Below are 19,621 nucleotides of genomic sequence, written 5' to 3'. Positions count from 1 at the left end.
TCTCAACCAAACATACCAACAAGTCCTAAATCACCCTACGAACTCAATCGAGCCCTCAAACCACATCAAACAACGCTAAAATCATGAATCACCCTCCAATCCAAACTTAATAAACTTGAAACTTCAAATTTCTACAACCGATGCCGAAACCTATCAAACCACGTTCGATTGATCCTAAATTTTGCACACTAGTCATATTCAACATTACAGACTTGCTTTTACTTTTGGAAACGGAATCCGACCCCGATATAAAAAATTCCACTACCGGCCCAAATCTTCAAAAATTCGACTTTCGCCATTTCAAGCCTAAATCGGCTACAGACCTCCAAAACATAATTCGGACCCTCCCTTAAGCCCAAAATCATCCAACGGAGCTGACGGAATCGACGGAACTTCATTCTGGAGTCGTCTTCATACAGTTCCGACTACGGTTCAAATCCTAAGACTTAAGCTTCCGTTTAGGGACTAAGTATCCCAAAACACTAAAAAGACCAAAACGAAACCTCCTGGCAAGTTACAATAGCAAAAAATAGATATGGGGGAAGCAGAAAATAGGGGATTATGGCTATAACTCTAGAAACGACCGGTGAGTCGTTACATGCTCCCGGACTACCCGATACTTACCCCGAACATACGCACAAGTCCGAAATCATCATACGATCCTATTGGAACCTTCAAATCCCGATTCCGAGGTCATTTACTCGAAAGTCAAACCTTAGTCAACTCTTCCAACTTAAAGCTTCCGAATTGAGACTTTTCTTTCCAAATCAATTTCGAACTTGCCAAAATTCAATTTCGACCACACGTATAAGTCATAAAATATGAAGTGAAGCTACTCACAGCCTCAAACCGCCGAACGACACGCTAGAGTTCAAAACGACCGGCCGGGTCGTTACAAATTTTTCTTCGATTCTTCGTAATTTAATTCAGGTTTCCTATATAATTTCAGAATGCATAAGTTATTTCACTAAGTATTTGTTTTCTGAAGGATTAACAACTCATTGATGTGCACAAAAATTAATAATAGATAGTACTATATACAGAGGCGGATCTAGAATTTTCAGTACATGGGTACACTTCTAAAAAATGAAAAAATATATTAAATGTGACTTGATCCCTATTCCTCTTAGTAAATAACTCGACCTTTAATCAAGTGCACCATTCAACCTTTTTGGGGCATGAATATCAACAGTTAATATTATACAAATTTTAAAAATGAATATAAGATATCTAATTTTGAGCTGAGATCATGGTTCACTTGTCTCATAATCTCCCCCATAAATTCATCCATGACTATATATACTACTTAGTTCATTTATTGCTTACGTACTCGACTTAGAGCCCGTTTGGCCAAGCTGCCAAAAACTGCTTATTTTGAAAAGTACTTTTTTCAGAAGTACTTTTAAAAAAAAATAGTTTATGTTTGGCCAATTCATTTAAGAAGTACTTTTTGCAACATTTAGTAACAAATTGTGTTTGGCCAATCTTTCTAAAAAGTGCTTTTAAGTGTCAACTTACCAAAAAGGATAGTATCAAGGTCTTATAATTATTTTAAAGAGAAAATGAACTTATATATTTATCGTAAGAGACTTTTTTTTATTAAATTAAAATATAAAACATAAAGTAAACAGACATATTAAAGATTTAAATCAATATAACATATATAGTTATACCAAAGCATATAATATTATCTATTATAATTACTTATTGTCATTATTCAGTATGAATTCACTACTAAAAAATTAGGTTTTAGCGACGGACAAATTCTGTAGCTAAAAAAAAAAATTCATCGCTAATCTTATTTAGCGATGGATTAGCAACGGATTATCAAGAAATTCTGCTAGCTACGAGCATTTTAGCGACAGATTAGCGACGACGTTCGTAGCTAATTTCAGTTTTTTTTTGTAGTGAAAGAAGTCTATTCCATAAATTACTATATATCACAGAACGCCTTCATATTAGTATAGACATGTCTTGCATTTCTAAAGGAATACCAGAAGGCCCATCTCCTTCCTCGATCTCTGCAGTAATGTCTTTATTAGTATAATAGTTGAACTCTTTATCGCTAGAAGAATGTCGTCAGATGAAATTATGTATAGCCATGGTAGTTGTAACAAGATGATTCTGCGTGCTAATCTTGAAAAGATGGCATTAAAACAGAAATTAAATATTTAAAAAGTTATTGTTTTCGTAAAACAAAAAATAGTTAGTATGTTTAAATTCAAATTCAAATTCAGAAAGAGTAACTAATTATTAACAACACATAATACATAATTTAAATTTTTTTAAAATTTAAATACCAAAAAAACTAATTATTACCTAACCTAACTACTTTGTCCTAAATTGCCAAGTGACCTATCGTGAGACTGTCACTTGGTTTAATGTGGAGATTTTTTCTTCTTCTTTTAATAATATATAGATTATGTGATGCAATTATAAATTTATTACCTATTTGTAGGTAATTTTCAGTAATTAGATTTGACAACTATTTTAAAATTTAATAGCCTATAATAGAAGAAATTATAAATGATTATTTATAGGAAGAGAATTGACAATCCAAAGAAGGATGTAGATAATTTGCTTTAGTGTGAAAAAAGAAGAAGATAATTTGGAAAGTTACCAGACATTACACAAAGAAAATAGTAAAAAACAAGAAAAGTCAAAAAAGAATTTGGAAAGTTACAATATATTCATCTATATGATATCTCTAGTTTTAAAAGAATGGTAGAAACCAGAAACAAAAAAGAAAAGAAAAGACTTAAATCAATAAGGGATAATTTGGAAAATATAAATCTATGGTGATAGTTTTGTCTTAAATTAATTAATTTTCTGCTTCTGCTTCTGCTTCTGCTTCTTGGAAGAACCTAGAATTTTCTGCTTCTTCCAAAAGCAGAAAAACTGCTTCTGCTTCTGGACAAAAGTACTTCTCCGTCTTGGCCAAACACCTTAAATTTTTTTAAAAATACTTTTAATCCCCGAAGCTTGGTCGAACAGGCTCTTAGTCACAGTTTCATAAGCGATGATTTTGGAGCATGATGCAAACAATAGAAATTATTTTTCGTAAAATGTGCTTTACGTTATTATCTCTCACATTTCTTAGTGTTTGGTGTCTTATTATTGGTAAATACCTTAATACAAATACTATAATGCTGAGATGGATGCGTGGAGGTACCATTTCGACGACCATTTTGAGTATTAAAGATTGACAAATCCTTAGATATTGATTAAAATTAAACAAGTAAAATTGAAAAAGAGACGGGATAATATTGGGGAAAATTAACTTATGTTTGATCACGCCCAACTATGCCTTATAAAAAGGATTAAGCGGTCGTTGCAAATATAATCCAGTTTAAAAGTCCGGAGTCGAATCCCACAGAGAACTAAGACTTAGCTACAGTTTTTCAATATCGCTAAGAAACACAAGTCCAAACAATTTCCTAATTATAAAGATTATAATATTTATTTTTATCTAAGTAACTAACAAATCTAAAAAGCAGTAAAATTATTAATTAACAAGAATAAGGATTGGAGACAAGATTAAGGAGGTCTAGAGTTATGATTTCCCCAATTGTCGGAATCCTTTTCGCTGCGTCTTCTATAATTTCGCCTAAGTATTCTCTACTGATCGTGAGTACTTCGGGTGTCGTAATTCTCTTCCGAGCAACTACCACAACTTACTATACATATTCTTCCGAACTACGCTAGCTGGCACTATTGCACCGCTCACTAAGATCGCACCAAGGCTTCGTTATTCCTAATCTCACCTTTAAACCCTCCGTATTGATTCCTCACATACGTTAGGATTGATGTTGTTCAACAACTACCTAAATATGTACCCTTTTCCAAGCAATACATAATAAGTAGGCATAGTCAATTGATGGTCATTCAATCAACAGAAATAATCTCGTAGATAAAAAGTAAAGAAATTCAAAGGCTAAATTACATTCAAACTTAACAAGAATTTATTCTCCAAAAGGTTCCATCAAAACCCTAGATAACAAATTAGCTATTCATAATAGTATGCAAAACTACAATACTAGAATTCATAACCAATAATGGAAATAGAGGAAGAAAGAGGGAAAAACGTGAAGTTGAATCCTTCTCCTTCTTGCTCCTAGCGTGTTCTTGCCTCCCTAAAGTCTTCTCTCCCTTCAAAGAGGTGTTTTAGGATGTATTTATATGACCTAGGTTAATGAGGGGCGGAAGTTTTCAATCTAACTTCGGATAGGAGAGCTGGAGGGCGCGTCAACTTTCGTGCTGCGCGTGAACTTGGACGCGGACTCTGCTTTTGCAATTTTTCAGTTCGCGAAGCGATCCGTGCCTTCGCTTTGCTTCGTTGTTTTGTGCCTTCATTTTTCTCCTTTTTCGTGTCCGTTTTCGTGCCACGCACGAAATTGGACAAGCTCCCAATTCTTTCCATCTCTTCTTTTTGTGTCGAATTGTCATCTTTTGATCATTTATCATCCAAACTCGTTCCTACACATAATGAGTATATTTCACTTCAAAAACCATGTAATCTCTCGCGACTCACACAAGAATTAATATGCAAATGTACTAAAAAATATGCACCTTTCATCATTTATCAATGTCCATCTAGTTAATTTCTCCCATTTTGCATTGCTTTAATTATCCATTTAGGAAAATGTTTCTATCAAATATTTGACATATCTTATGAGAGAAATATTTAACAAAACCATTTTCCATTAAAAAAAAAAACGCAACCTTTTAGTAAATTTCTTGCTCAAATTATTACCTAATAGAATGATTTGAGAGATCATTATATACTCCTAATTAGCAGTTGGGAGAAAATAACTAATGTAATCGATCATAAGAATGTGAGAAGGTTCGGGTTAATGTGCCACTTCAATCGAAGTCTTACTTCGTCAGTTATAACCTCAGGCCAATTGCTAAGCCGCCAAGCAGGAGTATAATTTTCATTATTGAACACACTCGTATTTAGCGTGCCATATTGACCCTAAAACAAAATGCAAGTATGCAACATTTCAAAGGCGCGTGGCACAGTTGCATGTAATATGACGATAACATAACATACGCATTGCCAAATAATTAAGCATTTCTAAGATGCGACTAAACCCTTATTCAAACATTTTAGCAACAGTTGTATTAGTTTAATATATAACGGATTATATTGTTTGTTAATTCATTTTAGCAGTGGTGGTCTCTGTCTTTCTCTCTTTCATATTCCTACTAAATCATTCTTTAATAATCTGTGGGAGAAGAAACAACTCAACAAGCTAAGACAAGGCAGAGATGAAGGCGGCGGTGCCATGGACAATAAGCGGAAGAAGAGGATTTGGTTTAAGCTTCTACTCCTCCGCCGTCATCGTCATGTTTAGTCTACTCGTGGAGATAGCTGTAGCTCAAAGAAACACAACCAGTGTTGCCACCACTAATCCTCCTGAAGGTTAGTCGTCCTTTGCAAATTTTCTTTTTTCTTTCTCCCTCAAGTTCTTACAATCCACAGATACAAAATCCACCGATAATCTTCTATTTGGTCCGGTAAGTTAGGATATAAAATAATCTCTTGACATATGCCAATTTTAATTTATGGTTAATCATGTGTTGTAAGAGGTTGAAATTACAGAAAGTCTACTCCTCGCTCATCCACGTCAACCTAGCAAACGGAGGGGGAGCTATAATATTAAGTACGGGTGAAATGCCAAAATTTACCCCTCTTTGTATTTACATATATAAAATTAAGTATAAATACATATTGTTATATATTCATAATACGAAATTAATTAAATCATTTATTTTTTTAAAAGAGAGCTAATTAAAGTAACAGTGTAGATTAAAGAAATAAAGTTTTTAACATATGTCTTGTCGTGCATATCACAAGTATCAGTTGGAAGAAGTTTTGTTTTCTCTTGATGCTGTGACCTGTTGGAAGGGGCGAGGACAGCGAAATTTAGCAGTATTTGTGTTGTTATAATTTATTTATTTTTATAATCATTTAGCTTGAATTCACTTGTAGCTTTTCTAGTAGAACTTTTTTTTCATTCCCATACCTCCAACTCAAGATATCACACCACGACCTTGTGGTTATTTTTGTTATACATGTTCCTTTTGATTATTTCTTTGATTGTTCCTTAATTTCAATTCCAATATGTTTTTTTTTAAATATTAACATTACTTCACTTATAATATTATTTTATATTAATTTTCACAATTCTTTTTAAAAAATTAAATTCATTTAATCATTTACTAAATCTTAATTTCTCAAATCACTGCAGAGATTCACACGATTCACTTCCCATCATTTGCTAAATCTTAAGTTTTAAATTTTGTTGCTTTAACAAACTAACTTTTTAAACTATATGTTGATTTTTTTTCTTTTACTATTACCAATATATTTTTTTAGTCAAATTAATAAGTATTTCTATACATTCTGTCTAGTCTACACACTGTCATGTAAAATAGGATTAAGAGTAAATATTTTTGTTCAATGCTTTAAGCTAATACATACTAATACTTCTCCGTTTCAAATGGCAGGTTTTATTTGATTTCAGATGGTAATTAAGAGTGAATGTCTAGTGTGTATATTATATGCTCCCTCTATCAGTATACGGATAATTTTTTCATATATTTTAAATATTTTGAATTGTTAATTATTCTGAGTATAGTACTTTTTACTTAGTTTCTAAATATGTATATTTTATTGCAAAAAGCTTAAGTATTAATGTTCGAATTCATAGTCAACATTAAGAAGTTTAACTTTTGATTTCGAACTATGACCATACATTGGGACAAACGGAGTTACTTCTTTTTTGGTTTCCAACCCGGTGTCCATACTCACATTGCAGCTCGACTAAATACAAATAAATGCAGGTCCATACCAGTGGCGTACTCAGGAATTCCGTCAAGGGTTTTCAAACTTTGAACAAGTCAATAATATATTTTTTGTCAATAAATGGTGCACCAAAAGTTTTAGATCAAACTACGCAACATTTAGCTAAACAATTAAAAAAAATTAATAGAACTATAATTTTATAAATCAAAATTAAAATAACAAAAAGACAACAATAGAAATTTTACTAATAAAAGTAAGCATAAAACCAAAGGAAAGAGAGAGTCGAGAGGATTTGTAGTTTGTAGAGGAGTTTTTGTTGAACAACTTTTATAGAGCTTGACTTTTAAATTATAAAATTTATTTAAGAAATAACTTTTAGTTAAAATTTTACATTAGTTGTTTATTTTTACACAAATTTTAAGTTTAAAGAGTTATTTTATTAAAAAAGTTTTTAGATTGAAAAAGAATCCTATATATAGACCACGCATGGTGGACTTCGTTTAGTTTTGGCAGAACTTTGAACCTATAAACAACACATCACTTTGAACACTCTGAACCAGTGGATTGTCTCACTCAACTATGTTAAAGGTGTTCAAAATAATATATATATATATATATATATATATATATATATATATATATATATATATATATAACCATTTAAAATAGTATTTAACTTATATCCGCAGTATAATAATTAGGCGAAGCGTGTGTTCTTGACCACCCTTGGCCCAGGGTGGCTATGCCACTGGTCCATACGTAGGATTCAAACTCGAGACCTCTAGTAAAGGAGATGTGTGTATTATATACATGCAGTGTCCACATGTGATATATTTTTGTATCATAAACTAAGAAAAAGATGCATTTGAATCAGTGTCTCGTCTGACTTTGCTTTATATACATATCATATGATGTGTATGCATAGGGTGGCTACGCCACTGGTCCATACGTAGGATTCGAACGCGAGACCTCTGGTAAAAGAGATGTGTGTATTATATACATGCAGTGTCCACATGTGATATATTTTTGTATCATAATACTAAGAAAAAAGATGCATTTGAATCAGTGTCTCGTCTGATTTTGCTTTATATACATATCATATGATGTGTATAGGAAGTTCCTCTTGAGACAATAGATACTAAAGATGAGGACATTCAATTGAAATGGAAGTAGTAGTTCGTATTGTATGAACTTTCTTATGTGGGATCTTTTCACCAATTTTAAATTTGTATTGGTACTGTAATTAAGCACCATAAGGAGCCTTTTCCCATTGTGACTACAAGATCACATTTGTGAGTTGTTTTGTCTTGCCATTAATAGATTTCTCATAGTTGTGAGTACATGCTGATACTGCAGCCCGTGCTTTGAACTCCATCTTCCAAAAATGGGGAATTTCTGCGACAAATCAGTGGAACATTAGTGGTGAGTTATGCAGCGGAGCCGCCATTGATTCCACTGAAATCCAAGATTTTAATCCCGCCATCAAATGCGATTGTTCCGACAACAACCGCACCCTTTGTCATATCACTGGCTTGTAAGTCACTCGTTTCCCCCACTCAATCTTAATCCTAGTTTTAGCCTATGCCTTTTTGACATTCCTTAGTTCTTTTTTATCCGTGTTATTCATTTTAATGACATTTGTCTAAGAGATGAATCTAAGATTCAAAGTTAATAAGTGCTTCTTTTAATATATGTAGCCTAGATGCCCGAGCAAATACTAGTCACATGTTGCATCCGTCTCTATGTTGTATTTGAATTTATTTTAATATTAACCTCAAAGAATGTTAGTCTAAGATGCGGAATTTGAACTTAATGGTGGTGCTTCTTCTTCATATTCGTCTGTAATTTACTACCAACGTGCATTCAGGAAATTACTGGAATCCGCAATAGGATGTAGTGTTTGGGATATTTACTTGCCATGTAACTCTCACAGATTCTCTTTTCAATTATTCTGTACAGGAGAGTTTATGCAATGGACGTCGTGAGTGAAATTCCAGATGAATTATGGAGCCTTACCTTCCTCAATGATCTGTACTTGCTTCCTCTTAAATGTAGTTTTATCCTATACTGTTCATGTTTTTTCTCCTAAATACTGATATTTTAGTTATAAATTGCAGGAATGTTGCCCAAAATTTCTTAACAGGCACACTGTCCCCATCCATTGCCAATCTGACTCGCATGCAATGGCTGTAAGTCTACTCTTTCAGTTATTTATACTCGATCATGATATTTTTGGAATAATTTTAAATGTTTGGTGTCTCCAGAAGCATTGGCATTAATGCTTTGTCAGGGGAGCTTCCAAAGGAACTTGGGTTGTTGACTGAATTAAAATCATTGTATGTTCTCATTACGTTCTTTGGACCCTTGGTTTTCATGATATATCATTGATGTATGAAGAGCATCTTCATCATTTCTTCTGCATTTATTCATCTAAAAGGATGTAGTTTCCCTGTGCTGCAGTGGTTTTGGCACAAACAATTTCTCTGGACCTCTGCCTTCAGAGCTTGGAAACTTAACAAAAATGACACAAATGTAAGTTATGATGCATTGTTTTGCATCTTAAAACTGCTATCATGTCAAATCTTAATTTTTAGAGTTTTGCATTTTACATGGGAAATATTTTATCTGTTTATGAATATCATACTGAATCTGGAGTGTATTGCATTGTTTTGATTTATACATCAAAGGCAAGGCCCTGAAATTGTATTAGTTGAAGCAGGAAGTTGTCAACGATCTAATGCTATCTGTGTTGTCCTTGCTGTATTTTTCATGCTAGTGGAGGAGTATAGGAGTTAAATCTTTCTCCGATTTTCTGTATAAAGTAATCATTCCTTCTCTCAAGAGTATGATAAGCTATTTTAGGTTGTTAATATTTGTGGCATGTCGCATGAGTTACAAAAGATGCAGAATACAACATGGCCAAGACATATTACTCTCGTTCTATGTACGTTAGTATTCATCTTCCTCGCCCCTCTTTCTTTTGCTTCTCATTCCAATTTCATATGTTTGAAGCCTTAAAATTTTAATTTGAACTTGCAACATACAGAAACAAAAAGGAAAGATAGTATAACTTGAAATATATAGCACACGGTTGAGACATAGCAGATGCCAAACATAAAACATAAACAAAGACATGAGAGTTTCCATCAAACATAGGATCAGTGGCGTGCTGGATTTGTCTCCAACAGGTCTCATGTCTCACAAAGTATCTAACATCGATATGATAACCACTTAGAAGAAGCATCATATATGGACAGTGAAAGTAAAATTTTAGGTTTAAAGGTTATTTTCTCCTGAATAGGTCCTTCTTTGATCGACGAGATCTCTTATGTTCATTGTTTTTTGAGAAGTATGAAACTGCTTTTCCGATAACATGAATATGTTGCATGTTTTGTAATTTTAGTTATTTGTTGTCCTTTCTGTAGCTTTGTTTTTTTTCCCTGAAAAGAATGTTGTTTCCTTGCGTAGTTATTTCGATAGTGCTGGTGTTAGTGGTCCAATACCATGGACGTTTGCAAAACTGCAGAACTTGGATACAGTGTAAGAGCTCTCTACTGCATGCTCCTTCTCTAGCTTCCCAATATTTACTTGGACAAATTTGTCTTTTAAGAAATTCCATAGGAAAATTAACTATTCCGGCTTTCAGGTGGGCTGCAGATAATGATCTTACAGGAAGGATTCCTGATTTCATTGGAAGTTGGTCAAAGCTTACTACACTGTGAGATCACAGTTACTTGCATTATGTCCAATAAGTGTCATACTTCTTCCGTTGCAGCACTGCTATAATGCTCATTATTGCATCTCCTCTCTAGCATAGTATGTGATTGGTTTTTCTAATGCCACAGGAGGTTCCAAGGAAATTCTTTCGAGGGCCCAATACCAGCTTCCTTTTCCAACTTAACCACTTTGACTGACCTGTGAGTTTTAACGACTCTTTTATCTTTTGTTCATAGTTTAAAATCCATTGGTTTTACATTTCGCATAATCTGATATTTCTGCTCCTACTTAACTAACAGGAGAATAAGTGATCTATCCAATGGGAGCTCTTCACTTGACTTCCTCAGGAATATGAAGTCTCTAAGCAAGCTGTAAGGAACATGACATAGCACCAAATGCTACAAAGCTTGATATTGTATTTCTTTTTCTTCTTCTCTTTGTGTTTTCAGAATCGACAGTCTGACAAACTAAATCTGGTATTTCCAGGGTTTTACGAAATAACAATATTTCAGGTTCCATCCCACCCAATATTGGAGAATATCAGAGCCTGTCACTACTGTAAGTTCTGAGTATGATAATGTTCTTATGAACATTTTAAGCCCTCACTAGTGTGAATTGAACTCTGATTATTTCACTTATATGGCCATGGCATGATATACTTCTAACAAGCGTCGTGCTACTATATTCAACTCGAACTTCAGTGGAAGACATTGAACTCTCATTGATCATTTACTACTCCTTTGGTCTAACTTTTATGTATCTTTTTCTCAGGGATTTGAGCTTCAACAATTTGAGTGGGCGTATTCCAGATGCACTTTTCAATCTGAGTTCGCTGACTCACTTGTAATAGATGATCTAATGTTTGCTTATTTTTTATACCACCTTAACGATGTTCTTATATGGTAACTACCTTTTAATCATCAGGTTTCTTGGTGATAACAAGCTAACAGGCGTTCTGCCAGCTCAGAAGAGCGGGGCCCTCCAGACTATGTGAGTAACTCTTGTTTTTATATGATTTCACTGTCAATTTTCCCCTTTTTCTTTTGGAATGAATATGCTGAACTTTCAGACGTTCTTTCAATCTTATTAAGCAAAATGAAGGACTATTTTCCTTATTTTATTTCAGCATATTCCTTATTGAGACTTTGAAGCCTTATTGGGGGGTGACATGGCCTGACTAAAGTTTAATAATTATTTCTTGAATGAGATAAATGCTTGACATTTTCAATACTTTGCCTGCAGAAATATGTGATATGCTTAGTAGTTGTTGTCTAACATCTCCCATCTTTCACGTGTAGAGATTTATCATACAATGGGATGTCTGGAAGATTCCCTTCTTGGATCAATGAGGAAAATCTGCAATTGTATGTATGAGAAAGCTGAAATTCATATAATGTTCGCCTATTCCCTTTTCCCCCTATCTTTGGATATCATCATCCTAACGCCGAGACCTTTGTGGAACTCAACTTGCAGAAATTTAGTTGGCAACAACTTTACAATGGAACAATTAGACAGCAGGTAATTAGTACATTTCAGTTAGATTTGTATCATTGAGCTTGTCTCTGTCTTCATAATATTTAATTACCTTAAGGTGCGGCCGGTTTTGCTAACCAGTGTGAAGTTGAGTTCCATCTTTCCCTAGTTTATGACAGCGTAAACGCGGGATGCTTTGTGCACCGAGTTCCCAGGTCCCACTAATGGCTAACCAAATTCATTCATTATTTGTATTAAGCTTTCCTTGTCTGAATTCTAAGATAAATCGTGTTTGTAACCCACTGGGTTTGTTGTTGTATACATTATTGCAATTATAGTTGCATGTGTATTTGAAGAACTTAAATGGATGGATACCACTTTTGCTTTCAGTTCTCTGCCTTCCGGGTTAGATTGTCTTCAACGAAACTTCCCTTGCAATCGAGGATCTCCGAGATGTAAGTTCTTCATACAATTCCCGTCGACAAATATCCTACTCCAGCTTTCTGGTTCTACTAGCATGAATAAGTTTGAAAATCTTTGTCCTACATTTTGTGTCTATAAACCACAATTTAAGAATGGTCAATATCCATTTAGTTGAATTCGTCCGTTTATGGTTATATATTTAAGGGTGGGGATAGTACTGTTGTCTCTAAAACATGATTATGATTGCCCAAATCCTCTCTGTTCTTATGAAACCTACTTCAACAAGAAACGAGAAAGGGGAAGGTGAAGTAGGACATGCGTTACTCTACTCTACTGCTAGTGTTCTGATATAAAGCTGTTTTTCTGGTTTCTTTTCTTCTCATGCATGTGAGTTTTCATAATTCACAGGGTCCAGCTTTGCAATTAAATGTGGGGGACCTCCAATTACATCAAGTGATCAGATATCGTATGAGATGGAGAACCAGACTATGGGTCCAGCAACGTCTTTCATGACCAGCACAGGGAGGTGGGCTGTTAGTAATGTTGGTCTGCCTTCTGACAGTCCAGATCAGGACTTCACAAGCTTCTCCTCATCTCAGTTTACAAACACCTTGGACTCGGAGCTCTTCCAAACTGCACGGATTTCCGCAGGATCACTTAGATACTATGGCTTGGGCCTTGAGAATGGTAATTACACTGTAAACCTCCAATTTGCTGAGTCACAAATCTTAAATCCCCCAACTTGGCGTAGTCTTGGGAGGCGTGTATTTGACGTATATGTACAGGTATGCACTATTTTCTTTTATATTTATATCTATTTTTGGTGTTATCTTCTCAATCAGTAGGTTGCTTTCATTCTCTATTGCATGGAGCTATCAAAACACAAGATTATGATGCTCCAATGCTAATCAGATTTTGTTTCTGACTTGGACTGCTAAACATTTAAGGTTTCAGTTCTAACCATGTCCTTCTCCTCTACAGTTCTCAACAGTGTCATATTTTAAGGCTATAGAGAAACCTTTATTTCCCTTAAATACATATTATTCATAAACAAAGCAATATTGGAATGATTTGGGTCCTCAACGAGCAACACTTTGATTTTGAGGATTCATATGGCCGACCCCAACTTTGAGGAACAGTAGATTAATTGAATGATGTGGATATATTGTCATCTACGTTTACCATCCCTCCAAAAGAAAATCTCCACTTTATTTCACTGCTTTGAGCTATTTAATACTGCTCACAAAAAAATGCATATTTAGTAGAAAGAGCTTTCCCCCCCCCCCCCCCCCCCCCCGCCTCCTTTCCTCCTTCAAATCATAATTGACTAAATAATTTTATGGTTATCTTTTTCCAGGGAATTCGGGAGTTGAAAGATTTTGACATACGGAAGGAGGCCGATGGAAGATCCCTTAGAGCTGTTCAAAAGCAGTTTAAAGTTCAGGTTTCTGAAAATCATCTAGAGATACATCTCTTCTGGGCTGGAAAAGGGACCTGCTGTGTACCTAGACAAGGCACATATGGACCATCTATATCAGCAATTAGTGCAACCCCAGGTATCCATGAATTACAGACATTCAGATTCTGAAAAGTAGGCACTCAAAAACTGTATTGAGACTCCTAAGCTTTTCTACAGATTTTATTCCCACTGTTAGCAACCAGCCTCCTACTACAAAAAAGAATCGGACCGGTCTGATTGTGGGCGTTGTTGTTGGTGTTGGAGTCATAAGCTTCATTTCTGTATTTTCTGTCTATTACCTAATTCAAAAAAGAAAACGGCAACAGGCTCTTGAGGATGAAGGTAAGAAACAAAAGCTGATCTAGAATGGTTCTTCTGTTTTATGACTTTTAAGTGATTCATCTTTCGTTAGTTCTAACTGGAAGCTGTCTAAGACCGGATCCTACAGGAAAGTCGGTTTAGCAACACTTCCATTCAAGATTCTTTTTTGTAAAAGGTTTCTGGACATGTTTGTGGTTCATTTCTTGTTTTTCACACTTCGGTTTAGACAAAAGTTAAGAGTAATAAGCATGAATTGCGAGCAAGAGGTAATAAGAGGAGTCAGCACAGGCATTCCTTCAGTTTATTCAGTGTATGAAATAATGTATATCGCTAGTGAGTGAGCTCCACAAATTGATTCATTTGACTTATTTAATGACATGTTTCCCTTCAAATCCGCAGAGTTCCTGGGGATAGATGCTAGACCCTATACTTTCAGCTATTCAGAACTTCGAGCCGCAACTGCTGACTTCAATCCTTCTAATAAGCTTGGAGAGGGAGGTTTTGGACCAGTTTACAAGGTAATCTATTCGTCCATATGAAGTCCTGAAGTAAATAGTGTTTCCTTTTTTGCTATGTTGTTGCACCTGTAGCTCACAGGTTTCCCAAATAGGCCTTGTTCTTTTCAACGTCTTTCTCTTGACTGATTTCAGTACTTCCATTTGTAGACATTGTGGCCTAACATAACTTTATATTCCAAAAACACATGAAACATTGTATAAAACAGCAAATAAATAATCTGCATCTTTGCCGTCAAGAAATGTTTTGTGGCTAAATACTTGTGCATTCTTGTTTGCTTTACTTTTGTTATGAATTACGGAAAACACGAAATGATTATTGAAATTGTCTGAACGTTGAACCAACTTTTATGTTCCATAGGGTACACTTGAGGATGGGAGGGTTGTCGCCGTTAAACAACTGTCTGTGGCATCACATCAAGGGAAGAGTCAGTTTGTGGCAGAGATTGCCACTATATCAGCTGTACAGCACCGTAATCTTGTGAAACTCTATGGTTGCTGCATCGAGGGAGAAAAACGGTCACTTGTTTATGAGTATCTTGAAAACAAGAGTCTTGATCAAGCACTATTTGGTACTAATGAATACAATATCTTAGAAATTCTGACTTCCCACATATAAGAGAAGAAGAAGCACTTTTCTAACTTTACTGATATTGAGATTTTGGCTTCAATTGGGCAGAGAGTGGATCTTTATATCTTGACTGGCCAATACGCTTCCAGATATGCTTGGGAGTGGCAAAGGGTCTGGCGTATCTTCACGAGGAATCTCGGGTTCGTGTTGTCCATCGAGATGTCAAGGCCAGTAATATTCTGCTTGATTCAGACCTAAACCCTAAAATTTCAGATTTCGGGTTGGCAAAACTTTATGATGACAAAAAGACTCATATAAACACTCGTGTTGCAGGCACAATGTAAGATCCTCAAAATTGAGGATGTGTCATATTGTTGCACTCCTTTCCTATAGTTTTGTTTCATGAATCTAGTGAATATTTTCTTGTAGAGGGTATCTTGCACCAGAATATGCCATGCGCGGACATCTGACAGAGAAGGCTGATGTGTTTGGCTTCGGAGTTGTAGCTCTAGAGATTGTCAGCGGTAGACCTAACTCTGACTCGAGCTTGGAAGAAGAGAGGATCTACCTTCTTGAGTGGGTATAGTCCCTTCCTTCTTTGCTTGTAGTAAGGCATTAGAACAATGAAACATATGCATTTATCCTTAGTTGCCGCTACAACTGGGGATGCAACTTCTAGCTTGTCAGCCATTTAGTTCAATGGAAAGAAAGGAAGATTTACCACTTAGATTAACCAAACGGAAATTTTTTATCCTCTCCATTCATACTTATTTTTCTCTATTATTTCTCAAAAGTTAAGACTTAACGCATTGTCCTGGGATTCCTATACGCACCATTTAGTTCTAACCATATTCAACTGGTGTGCATCTAGGCTTGGCAGCTTCATGAGAACAACCGCGAAACTGAACTGGTGGATGCAAATTTATCTGAAGTTGATGAAAACGAAGTCAGAAAAGTAATAGGGATAGCTCTACTATGCACTCAAACATCCCCAACGCTACGACCCTCAATGTCCCGTGTAATAGCAATGCTTACAGGAGATGCAGAGGTTGCGGCTGTAACTTCCAGACCTGGATACTTGACTGACTGGAAATTTACTGATACAACGACCTTCATGAGTGATCATTCTTCTCAAATGCCCAATTCATCAGTGAGTACAAGTACAGCCCCATCAGGTGATGACAGACCGATGCTCCATGACATCATCGGAGAGGGTAGATGAAATTTTTTGTTTCTCAGTCAGAGATCCATGAATAATCTATTTTTGTCCCTTTTATTTTCTTTGAAGATTTTACCTCTGTATATTCTTTCTGCATGTATTTTACATGAACTGTTTGTGTATATATAGATTTTCATCGAAGTAAGGAATAGTAACTCTATCTTTTGAAAGGGGAATGATTCTTCAAGGACTCAAAAACTGCTATGACTAAAAGATACATACTGACAATCAGGGGGGAAGAGGGCAAGGTGATGGTGGTGTTGAGAAATATTAGTACCGGCATCCAATCAGTGGCGAAGTCAGGAAATTTAATAAGGGTGTTCAAACCCTTTGCCAGTGGGCTATGCAACGGTGTTCAAAGTTTATTTTTAATCAATAACAAGTACTATACTACGTAGTATAATTTTTCGGGGAACGGTGGTCGGTTGACCACCCTTGGGCCAAAATAGCTTCGCCCCTGCATCCGATGGATAAAAACACAGAGTAGCTTCTTGCAAAAAGTAAACCAATGAGAGTGAAAGAAGTTGCAGGGACATTCAAAAAACTACACTTGCAGTGTTCCATAACCCGGAACTGCAAATTGGCAGAAACAATCAAGCAGAGGGAAATAGAAAGTACTACTAATACACAGTTCTATAGTTGTATTTATCCACTATTAACACCATGAAAATGTTAAAAACATTTATTGCCAAATAAGATTCTGTTAACTGGAATCATACAAAAAGAATACCCCAAATAACCAAAAAGCAGAACAGTATATTCTGCAATTTCTGTTTACCTCCCATTAATCAATTTTCTTCTACCACTACATGATTAGAAGCCAAAAGCTTCAGACTTTTCAGTTTACAACTTCACAAAAAAGAAGGGTACAAATGTTGTAGAGCATAAAAGAGAAGATGCAGCAGTCAATCTAGTATTCTCGTCACCCTGTGAGTTTCAACCACACAAAATGAACCTAGTTACGACGAGTACGAGGCAAGAAGCAGAGAAGAAAAATAGAGACACAAAGTCTCTAGCAGACCATTTTTTAACAACCTTAGTTTCAACCCTCAAACTCTTAGCCCTCCTAAGAGCATCAACCTCTTTCAACAAATCAAACTCCACCCCTTTTCTCTTCAATTCCTCCACACACCTCGCCAATAGTTTCCCGTCCTCTTTCTCTCTCTCCAACAGTTTCTCTAAGTGACTCTCCGTATCCGTCTTGTACCGAACAGCCCAAATGATACCCAGAGAACAGAGCAGAGAACACAGAGATGGGATCCAAGAACGGTGGCAGAGCCCAGTTTTAGAAGCCCATTTCGAGGAGGCACTAAATAAAAGCATAAGTGAAATGGAGTGGAAGAGAAAAAAGATGCAGTAGAGCTGGGTGATTTCGTTGCGGACCGAATCGATTTGGGTTTCTTTGGCGGCGATTCTATTGAGGATGAGTTCTTCTTCTTTAAGCCATTGCTTGAGAAGCAACTTGTGAGTTGGGGTTTCTGCGATTTGGTGAAGTGGGTGTAAAGGCTTCGATTCCATTATTGAAGTGTTGTTGCTGTTCTGATCGGCCATTGAGATTGAGAGATTGTGACAAGTTGCTTTTGGGTCAGGGGAGAATGAAGGGTGGAGAGCGGAAAAACAATAAAGGCGAGGCTCCTTTTTAACGGTCCTCTCGGTTTTGAAATATTGTAACGGTCGACTTTGTGGAGTTTGTCAAATGACTGTTTTTCTAGATCTACGGCTCCTAGCTGGATCCGGATTCGTTCGATTTAGAAGTAACTAGTGTTAGAACCCGCGCGATGCGCGGATAATTTGACGGAATATTAATCTTATAAAATTATGATCTAATATATCATATTATTTTAATAAATATTAGTTATTATTTTATNATTATTTAATATCGTGTATATACATCTAATAAAATCTATAACAAATCAAAGGATACAAAGCATTATAGTGAACAAATAAATTATTTATTCTTTATTAAATTAGCAATTACTTAGAACTATACATTTACTAATGTGACTTTTTATTAATTTATCAATTAGCTTAATATTATGATACTACTTCTCTTATAGTAGAACATACGTATATATTTTCTTATTCTGAAAATATATATTTTATACTTATGTTATACTGTTTGAAATTCTTCAATTGTTTATACTTTATTAAATTAGCAAGTACTTAGTACTATACATTTACTAATGAGATTTTTTATTAATTTATCAATTGGCTTAATATTTTGAAGCTACTTCTAGAACATACGTATATAGTTTCTTATTGTAGAAATATATATTTTTATACATATGTTATACTGTTTAAAATTCTTCAATTGTCTAAATTTATCAATAATTTTCTTGAGTGTTATATATTTATAGTATAGAGGTCCTAGAATTATTTTTACAAAAAAGGTACTTACTAGTTTATTTTTCGATTCTTTTCTTTTCTTTTGAGGTTTTGGAAGGCCACACTATAAGAAATATCGCGTGCAACTTTCCATAGAAGTTCAAGATGCTAAAGCTAGTTTATTAGAAACAAAAATACTTATTCACATTCGATGTTTACACCAAATTGCACTTATTTATTATAATTAAGTGATAAATTAATATAGCGTTATACATTAATGTAAAGACTGGTCGTTTTGAGTTCTAGCATTCATTTTATGATTTGAGACTTCTTATAGGTTCATTCATTTGATGATTTATGGCTTGCGGGTATGGTTGGTTCAGGTCTTGAGAGGTTCGGAAAGGATTTGAAACACTTAGAGGTCGTTTGGTAGGATGTATAAGAATAGTGCGGAATAAGGTGTATTAGTAATGCATGGGTTAGTAATGCAAGCATTAGTTATGCAGATATTATTTCTTATCTACTATTTGGTGTGGTGTATTAAAATTATAATGCATTGCAGAATTTTTAAGAAAAATAGTTGTTTACAAAAATGCCCTCCATATTCTCTAGCTTTAAAGGGACTTTAAGGATAATTTTGTCGTTAACCATACTAATGTATGCATTAATAGCCTTGGTATTACTAATGCCGTGGTTTTCTATGCATTACTTATACATAGGATAATACCAAGTATGATGTATAACTAATACAAGTATTAGTTATACACATATTAAAAAATTATACCAA

General features: G+C 35.0%; 2 protein-coding genes across 2 annotated transcripts; one reads left to right on the top strand and one right to left on the bottom strand.

The window, feature by feature from the left end:
• LOC109234291 (probable LRR receptor-like serine/threonine-protein kinase At1g56140) lies at positions 5,072 to 16,685 on the top strand. The gene is made up of 24 exons (XM_019400210.1): positions 5,072 to 5,425; positions 8,168 to 8,345; positions 8,771 to 8,842; positions 8,929 to 9,000; positions 9,076 to 9,147; positions 9,272 to 9,343; positions 10,280 to 10,351; positions 10,458 to 10,529; positions 10,657 to 10,728; positions 10,828 to 10,899; positions 11,015 to 11,086; positions 11,300 to 11,371; positions 11,453 to 11,518; positions 11,827 to 11,892; positions 12,002 to 12,046; positions 12,392 to 12,456; positions 12,833 to 13,209; positions 13,782 to 13,980; positions 14,061 to 14,225; positions 14,604 to 14,722; positions 15,081 to 15,291; positions 15,399 to 15,630; positions 15,720 to 15,870; positions 16,162 to 16,685. Exons 1-24 carry the CDS (start codon positions 5,272 to 5,274, stop codon positions 16,510 to 16,512), a joined length of 3,099 nt encoding a protein of 1,032 aa, XP_019255755.1. The 5' UTR covers positions 5,072 to 5,271; the 3' UTR covers positions 16,513 to 16,685.
• Positions 17,178 to 18,154, bottom strand: LOC109235016. Its single transcript, XM_019401033.1, has one exon. The coding sequence runs from the start codon at positions 18,058 to 18,060 to the stop codon at positions 17,446 to 17,448; it is 615 nt and encodes a 204-aa protein (XP_019256578.1). The 5' UTR covers positions 18,061 to 18,154; the 3' UTR covers positions 17,178 to 17,445.

The sequence above is a fragment of the Nicotiana attenuata genome, chromosome 11 (assembly GCF_001879085.1).
Source record: "Nicotiana attenuata strain UT chromosome 11, NIATTr2, whole genome shotgun sequence".
NCBI classification, from domain to species: Eukaryota; Viridiplantae; Streptophyta; class Magnoliopsida; order Solanales; family Solanaceae; genus Nicotiana; species Nicotiana attenuata.
Note: the sequence above shows the minus strand (reverse complement) of the source record. Positions and strands in the feature narration are given on the sequence as shown.